Below are 8739 nucleotides of genomic sequence, written 5' to 3' on the forward strand. Positions count from 1 at the left end.
CCCAGTCAGTCTACAAGGAAATGATTTGGGTTGTTGGCAAGGGGATTCAAAAGAATGCTGGGCTTTCTGGTGGCTTTATATGGATATGATGCATGGGAGAAAGTGGGATTTCCATAAAGGAAGAAGACAGCGGAGTGGGAGGCTGTATGTATGGAATGCCTTTGCATGGCATAGAGGGCTGCATTTTGCGCTTGTGATGGATCATGAAGTGGCAATCTTTTTCCCTCTTTTGCAGTCAAAAGGAGATTATAGTCATCATGATGGAGATTACTGGAGAAATATCGTTTGATTCATGAGGGAATATCCCATGGCTGCTATCTTTTTAGCAAGAAACTAGGATTATAATAATAATATAATAATAATAGATCCTTCTAGAGTATCAAGCCATAGAATAAAAATAATATATATATATGATATAATACAAAAAAAGGTGGGACATAATTTAAAAGAGATAATGTTTTTGAAAGGATCTTGTCGTGCTGATGCCTTAAATATTTTAGAAATCTTTTATAATAGTATAGTATTTTATAATTATGATGTATTTTAGCAGATTTTTTTATTTATAACTAAATCATATCACCATATATAAACATAGTACGAAAAATGGCAAGTCTTTTATTTTTATTTTTTATTTTTTAAGCTTAAATTCACTTATAAGATTTTAAAATAGTTCACTTTGATGCTAATTTAAAATTCATTCTGTCCTTCAAGTGCTAGGTATGTTTGGCTCAATTATGACAAATAAAAAAAAATTGTTTACTCACTGTGTTTAGTGTAATCATCTATTTTCATCTTTATGGAAAAAATAATATTATTAATACATTATGAGTTATGCCTTAAATTACATAATATAATTAAAATATCTAAAACACCATTATCTCACTCAAGTCGATGCACGAGATAATGAGGCGTGAGGGATATTATTATCATTTATAATATATTATGTAGTCTAAAATATAATTTAAGAAATACCAATAAGACGATGACCAGAATTAACACCATGTGTGCACTTACAAGCCAGATCTTTGGTGAGATGAATGGATGCCCCAACTCCACGATCCTAACTTGGTTTCCTCTTAAATGGAATATTACCCAACCCATTGAATGTGTACTTGTGATTCTTATGCACATTCAATTACATAAATAACCTCCTTAATTATGCCCCCCCTTTTTTTTTTTTTCCAAATTTACTTAAACAAATGATCAGCTTTAAAAACATGAGTCCTCTGGATTAGTCAAAAAAAAGAAAAAACCCATCAATTGCTACATTAGTTTAGTCTAATAATATTCAAGAGTAGGTTGAATAATAATTAATTGCATTGCAGCTGCTACGACAGTACTGGATGGATGGATAGCAGAGAGAGGGAGAGAGCCCGGCGACCACATAATTCCCACTTGATGATGGCTTTTGGCGACCAGAACAAAAGAAAGCAAAAGGAAAGACCAATTTACGGAGGCTGTTTCAAACAATTCATTCAGTTGCAAACTTACAAAGAGGCTGTACTGCCAGCTCCCTGTAGCTATAGAGCTATATATATATATATATATACATGTCTATACGGTCACAGCCCCCATATGTGTCTCCTAGGATTGGTTCGTACACCCTATGTACCTTTCCCTCTGTGTACGTATGTGGTCACGGTCGACTATCTTTTGTCGACGGTTATAAAAATATCCTTTTTACCAGCAATTTTAATAAATTGTCGGCAAAAACCTTTCTCTGCAGTTGTGTTACGGCCAGCAATGGACTCCCCATTAGTGACAATGAACTTTTCCCGACCCCATTAGTGACAATGAACTTTTCCCGACGAAAAGAAACTGCCAAGAATGGGTTTTTGCCGACGATATTGTTTTAGCTGCTAGCAAAAACTATCAATTCCCGATGATTTTAGCAACGGTAGTGTAAATTGTCAAGAATGAGAATTAGCAATGGTAGTGTAAATCGTCGAGAATGAGAATTATTCTCGACGGTTGTTTAGCTAGCATCAATTGCCCATCTTTTTGGACAGTTAAAAGACTTAATTCTTAATAATGACTCAAATATTCATAAAAATGTATTACTTTTTTAGCAGTATTTATATCTTTTCATTCAATTTTGATGTATTAGTAACACTCTCGAGTACATTAAAATCATCGCCCTTCTTACTTTTTATGATAAAAAATATTATAAGTACTTTATGAATTACATAATGTAGTTAAAATGTCCAAAATAAGTAAAGCGGTGAGGCGATGTGAAGCGGTGAGATGCATAACTGAAATATCCCTCACCTAAGGTCACACGAGGTGCTGAGACGCAGTAAAACGAGCTGGTGAGACATAAGAGATATTTTTATCATTTATGATAATTATATAGCCCATGAAATGTCTATAACATGATCCTTTTATATATGATATATCTCTCTCTAGAAATATTGTTCAATCATGGAATTGATAACGCTTTATATGACACTTGATATTGAATATTCGAATATTTATTTTTATAATAAAATAATTTTATATAAAAGAACTCACCGTCAATATTAAGTGTAATATAAAATATCAAAATTTTATATCTAAATAACACATTAAATATGATATATAATATATATATATAGGTATCTATCTATGTGTTGTGTGTTTGAGCAATGGCCAAATGGACGGCACCCTCTTTATTAGGGGGCACACGTGACCACTTCAGCGTCAAGTAGGCTTGGCTACAACTTGGATCTGTCTCCGTTTGGTCCCATTTGTGTTATGGCACTGCAACAAGTCCTTACACTGCCTCACATGCACTGTTTTCCCATCTCTCAAATTTGGTATGAGATTTACTTCTTTCTTTTTTTATCTTTTTCTTTTAGGTAATATGATAATCTTAAAATCAAGAATAATCGTAAAATAGATAGAAATGATGGTTAACTAATCCTATCTATATGGTACAGTTAAGATATCTCAACATCAATTATTATTATAAAATTTACAATGTTTATTCTTTTATATATTTATATAATGCGGTTAGGATATTTATAGGTTCGTAACATTTGTCGTGGCTTTCTCACAAAGTGTATTGAATTAATTTTAATTTTACAAATCAAGCATGATATGAACTCCTAGATCGTGCCTAAATTAATGACGGCTCCCTATGCTTGAAAATGTTGCTATATTTTCAAAAAAAGGTTAATATTTTGACATGAAAGTCGGAAGAATTATCTGTTGCAAATTGTGGTAAATTTGCGATGAATTATCCGTTGCAAATTCAAATAATGTTTTATTGATAATAATTTAATTTATTTTTAAAATAAATTGCTTTGAGATGGAGACTCCTTTTGTCCCTAAATCTGTGCTAGACAGGGAAGATAATTTTTTATGGATCATTTTTCATGATTAACTAATTAACCCATTATGATTTTTTATTTTTCATCGTTAATTCTTGTGCTAACTCGCCCTTTTCTTGCAATGAGTATGAAAAGGCCGCTTAATTTGCATCTTCTTAAATACTATTATTTGTATAAGTTTTTATCATTAAAACCCAAAAACTTATCATATTTTGTATAGATTATGTAAGAATGGTTGGGGGGAATCATTTAGGGGGTGTTTGGCTTTGTGGTTTGATAGCTTATAAATTATCCCTTCAACTTAAATGTTGTATAAGTTATTTAGTTATACAGTTGTTAAAAATTAAATAATTTAAACGCTATCGAATTTAAACATTGTTATTAGTTTATTTCGTTGATTAAGTTAATTATAATTTTGCCCTAAAAAAACTCTAAGCATTTTCAAACATGGTAACCTACATTGCCAACTCCTTCGTCATCGCAACTTCCATCTTGATCATTGCCTCCAACTTCCATCTTGGTCACTGTCCCTAGCCCAGCGTCATCGTTGTCGCTGCCACATCTATCTCCTTCTTCGTCACCTCTAGTTTCCATCGTAGCATCGCTGCCTCCAAGATCTTGGCCATTGTCGTTGCCTCCATCCCCTATCCTTCTTTCTCTCTGTTATATATATATATATATATATAACATTTTTATAAATTAAATCTAAATTTAAACATAAAATTTGATATTAATATATTTTTAAATAATTATATATAATTTATTAATATGTAATGATCAAATTTATCAGTTGAATATTAATTTTTAATTTATTTTTATTAAAAAATAATATTTTTATAAATTTTATTTATATTATTTAGCAACATGTAAATTTTAATCTTTTTGTTAAGTTCTAATAACTTATCAACTTTTTGAAATTAAACCCGTAACTATATAAATGACATATTAAATTATATTTATCTAAATATGTTATTAACTTAAATATTACCCAACTTTAAAAATTTACACAAGTCATGTAGAAAAACTTAAAACATCTTAAAAAAAAGTAAGCCAAACAGCCTCTTAATTTCTGGCAATTGGCAACGTCACAAACCAACACCCAACTAGGGGTTTTACCGGCCCTATTCTGTGGCTCAAACCTTAAAATTAAATCATAATTCTTTCAATTCGGTGATTCCCATAAAATCTATGTGCTTTTAACTGTAATTTGGGTCATGTTTTCACACACTTCAAACTCAACCATATATTGAGTTCCAATTCAACAAAATTAAGCACACAATAATCAAACCCAGCTATATATTTTCCTTCCAGTTCAAGAAAAGCACACAATAGTCCTTTGATATTCTGATATAATAATAATAATGTACGTACATCGTTGTCATGTTCTTCTTCAATATTTAATAAAAGCCCATTAAAGAGTCTTAATTATATATATGAGCTCTTATAGGAACTCTCCAGGGAAGTTTCCATAGCAATACATGTGTAAAAGCAATATTAATTAATTGTTTTGTGTTTCTAAAACTCACGACAATAACATCTCATAGTTAGTGTTGAAGTAAAATATAAATAAATAAATAATAGGAAGATTGTGACATATTGTTTGTGCTAATGACTACCCAGTCAAGGTAAGCTTTATCTTCTTGTATTTTGATGAATTTGAACCAATTTCTAACTATATATTATAAATTATATCAAGAAACGTTTCTTTTTGAAAACTATTCAAAGAAGGCTTCTAACTTATCCATCCGTGCAAATTATTAAAGTAAAGCCTATCATGTATGAGTTTTATATAGATTTAATTTGAGAGGACGAGAAGTGTCAACAAAATAAGTTTTTGTCTTGTGAGTATATTCCAATACCATGTTCTTGTTTGCCTCCTTAATCACAATTTGTTGATTGTGTTTGTCATGGTATTGTTTCAAATCAGTAGTTAAAATTTTAGGGTTCTTCTTTTCGAGTTTTAGTTTTGATTTTTAAATTCATTTTTTAATTTTGTATTTTTAGTGTCTGTTTTGATATTACTAAAAATGGGTTTTTTTTTTTTATAGTGCTTTTTACATTTTGAAAACCTTGAACGTATTTATGATGAAAATAATCAAAACGACTTTTTATTATTTTGAGTTTTTTTATAAATTTTTTTCTTATTTTTGAAATGTATTTTTTAAAATATAAAAGTGAACATATTTTTACTATTTTGAAAAACTGAAAATGACTTGAAAATAATAAAAAGAATAGAATTTTATTTTTTGGGTCTCTTTTTACTATAATTAACATAATGAACGAGTCGAATAAAAAGCTAGAATATGGCAAAGATTTGAAAAAAGGTCTCTAGACAATAAAACAACATAATCTAAACTCAAAAAATTACATTATATGGTTGATCTAGGGGAGACATGCATAGACAAATCCAAAAGCAAGATAAAAGGGGCTAAAGAAAATTAGCTTGCATAATTTAATTAAAGTAGTGTCTGTTAAATAAAATATAGATTGAAAAAAATTAAAATATAAAAAGTATTTTAAACAAACATATTTTTTATTATATTTGTTAAATTTATCTGACAATTTTTGAAAAAAAAAATTATGTGACTTCTAATATGACATTTTTTAAATATGTTTATCTCTCTCCCGATAACTATATATCTTGAATCTTACAGATAAGAAAAAATTACTTATATATTCTCTAGTGCATTTTAAAAAATTTAACAAATAATTTAATAAAAATCTTAGAATATTTTTTAATTTTATCGTGATTCTTTTATATTTTAAAATATTTTTCTTAATATAAAATTATTTTGTAAATGACACCTAATTTGAAGGTGAAAGAATGATCATGAGAGAGCCAACAATGGGAAATTCTATTCACAACTTACACTATTGCTCTTTATAGTCAATTTTGTCAAAATTCACCATCTTTTAAAAATTCTATTTTACCCTTCATAGCCACTCACAATCTCAACCATCTTCCTTCCCTTTTACTCCCCATAGCCCATAGTTGCACTCACCCATCTGCACCATCTCTCTCTCACACCCATCTCTCCTTCTTTCTGTCCTCCAAATACACACACAAACACGCACGCAGATATATATAAATACACACATATATATACACACACAAAAACGCATGATCGCAGCCATGGAACCTGGTTCCCGATTGCTGGCAGTCGAGAACCTTGTGTTCCATCTCTCTCTCTCATTGACCCATTTCTTTCTCTCTTTCACACCCATCTCTCTCTCTCTCTCCCCTGAATACACACGCGCACACACACACATATATATATACACACACTCACACACATCTATATATTTACACACACACACTAAAACGCATGGCCGCGGCCATGGAACTTGGTTCCCGACGACTGCCAGTAATCGGGAACCCAAGAGTTTCCAATTGCCAGCAATCAGGAACAACCAAGTTCCCCATGGCCACGACTATGCGTTTTAATGTGTGTGTATTCGGGGGAGAGAGAGGTGGAGGGGGTGGGTGGCTACAACTGTGGGTTGTGGGGAATAAAAGGGAAGGAAAATGGTTGTGGCTGTGAATAGTAAAATAGGATTTTTAAAAAATTTTGATGAGGGTGACTGTGGAGAGTAATAGTATACGCTCTTAATAGAATTTTTCAGCCAACAAACATGTCTCACCAGAAACCACTTAATGATATGTTGGCTGAATGATGTGTTGGAGGGAGAAGAGAGACCTCTTAGAGTAGGAATCGAATTGCCCTCAATAGTCCTCAATTTGTACAAAATCATTGAATTAACTGGATGGAACAAGTATGGATAAGTTGTTAATGAGGATTAATATATTATTATACATTTATATTAATTAAACATATAATATAATACATTAGATGACATAGGCAATTAAGCATGTGAAATTGAGAATATTAATTAATTAGTGATGGTCTCATATGGTGGGATCTAACAATTATGAAAGGTCATCAATTGTACCCGCCATTTAATGAAAATCTAAAGGAGAAAATGTGGGGCAAATTAAGAGAGGACAATTAATTAAAAGAAAGAAGTGTAAATTAATAAATACTGGATGATGGAATTAATATTATGGAAGAGCTACAAAGAATGAAAACGATTTCATGAAGTAGCTACCCAGAAAGCCTCCCAATTGCATAGGTTCTTATTGCCATTCCCACCTTCTATGCACCTCTTTCCCCTTTGAATCTTCTCCATTCCCACCTTCCATTCACTTTCTTCTTCTTCTTCTTCTTCTTCTTCTCCTTCTTCTTCTTCTTCTTCTCCTCCTTCTTCTTCTGCTTCTTCTTCTCCCTCTTCTTCCATGTCACCATCTTCGTCAATATTGGTACTATCTTCTTCTTCCAAGTCCAAAGCACTAGTACTACTGCAGTAATCTCTCCAAAAGCTTAGCCTGAGGCGGCCATGACTCCTCTCGGTCTGAAAATAAGGCTGCGGCGACGGGGCCTGCAATGCTTTGATTACCAATCTGCCACCTTCCCGGTGGGGCATGAACTGAATGGAACCGCCGGTGCCGGTTATGGTCGTCAATGGCGGAGGAAAAGCTGGAGTGGGACTCGCTTTTTTCCCGCATTGCGCGGACTTCGAATGTTGCAGCTCCTTCACAGGTTCAGCCCCTTCAACCTTTGAATTATTGTCCGGCGAAGAAGACAGCCAAAGGCTGGAGCTTTCGCCGATTTCTGAGCCGGTTTCGCTGCCAAGATTCTCCGTCCAGAGCTCCAGGCTCTTGCCGCTGAGAGGGGACGAAGATTGCTTGGTCATTGGATGAACGTACGAGCTTTCTTGGGAATTGGCTGTGGTGGAGAGAGTCTGGAGGAAAGCCCAGCCGCCGGAATCTGGCGTTAAGCTGCGGCTGTCCGGCAGGAGCTCGTTGCCGGAGCTAATTGGCATGGCGAGCTTTAGCCTGAGAGTTCTGGTCTCTATAAGCTGGGGATCCAGATAAGATTGGAAGCCTTGGAAGACAACTGTAGACATGGCTCTGTGAGAGAGCGAGAGAGAGAGAGAGAGAGCGAGAGAGAGAGCTATAAGAGATTGAACATGGTGGATAAGTGGGGAGGAGGGTTTGAATTTGTATCTCTCAGAAGTGCCATTGAAGGTTTACTCTGAGAGAGAGAGAGAGACAGAGGGGAGGTCTTTTGAGACCACTTGAATTATACAATTCCTAAACCGCCACGCACTACAAAAGAAGGGCGCAGGCATATATATATATACAACCCCGAGACGATATTTTTACACAAATTTCTTTTATTAGGTAATTAGTGGAGTAGATAAGAGTAGAATAATAAAGTCTTTAATAAAAAGAGAATATTATACTCAATGGCTCCTTCTAGGTTCTGATATGGTCCATCCTGATCATGTGATTCTGCTTTCATGTTTTAAGGGACGAATGGAATGGACTATATATTATCATCAAGTTTTATTAATTATTATTATTATA

General features: G+C 33.1%; 1 protein-coding gene across 1 annotated transcript; it reads right to left on the reverse strand.

Annotated features, from left to right (window-relative positions):
* Positions 1–7232: 7232 nt before the first annotated feature.
* LOC127811849 (protein FANTASTIC FOUR 3) lies at positions 7233–8466 on the reverse strand. The gene has a single exon (XM_052352035.1). The coding sequence runs from the start codon at positions 8274–8276 to the stop codon at positions 7404–7406; it is 873 nt and encodes a 290-aa protein (XP_052207995.1). The 5' UTR covers positions 8277–8466; the 3' UTR covers positions 7233–7403.
* Positions 8467–8739: the final 273 nt, after the last annotated feature.

Source organism: Diospyros lotus, chromosome 10 (genome assembly GCF_014633365.1).
Source record: "Diospyros lotus cultivar Yz01 chromosome 10, ASM1463336v1, whole genome shotgun sequence".
NCBI classification, from domain to species: Eukaryota; Viridiplantae; Streptophyta; class Magnoliopsida; order Ericales; family Ebenaceae; genus Diospyros; species Diospyros lotus.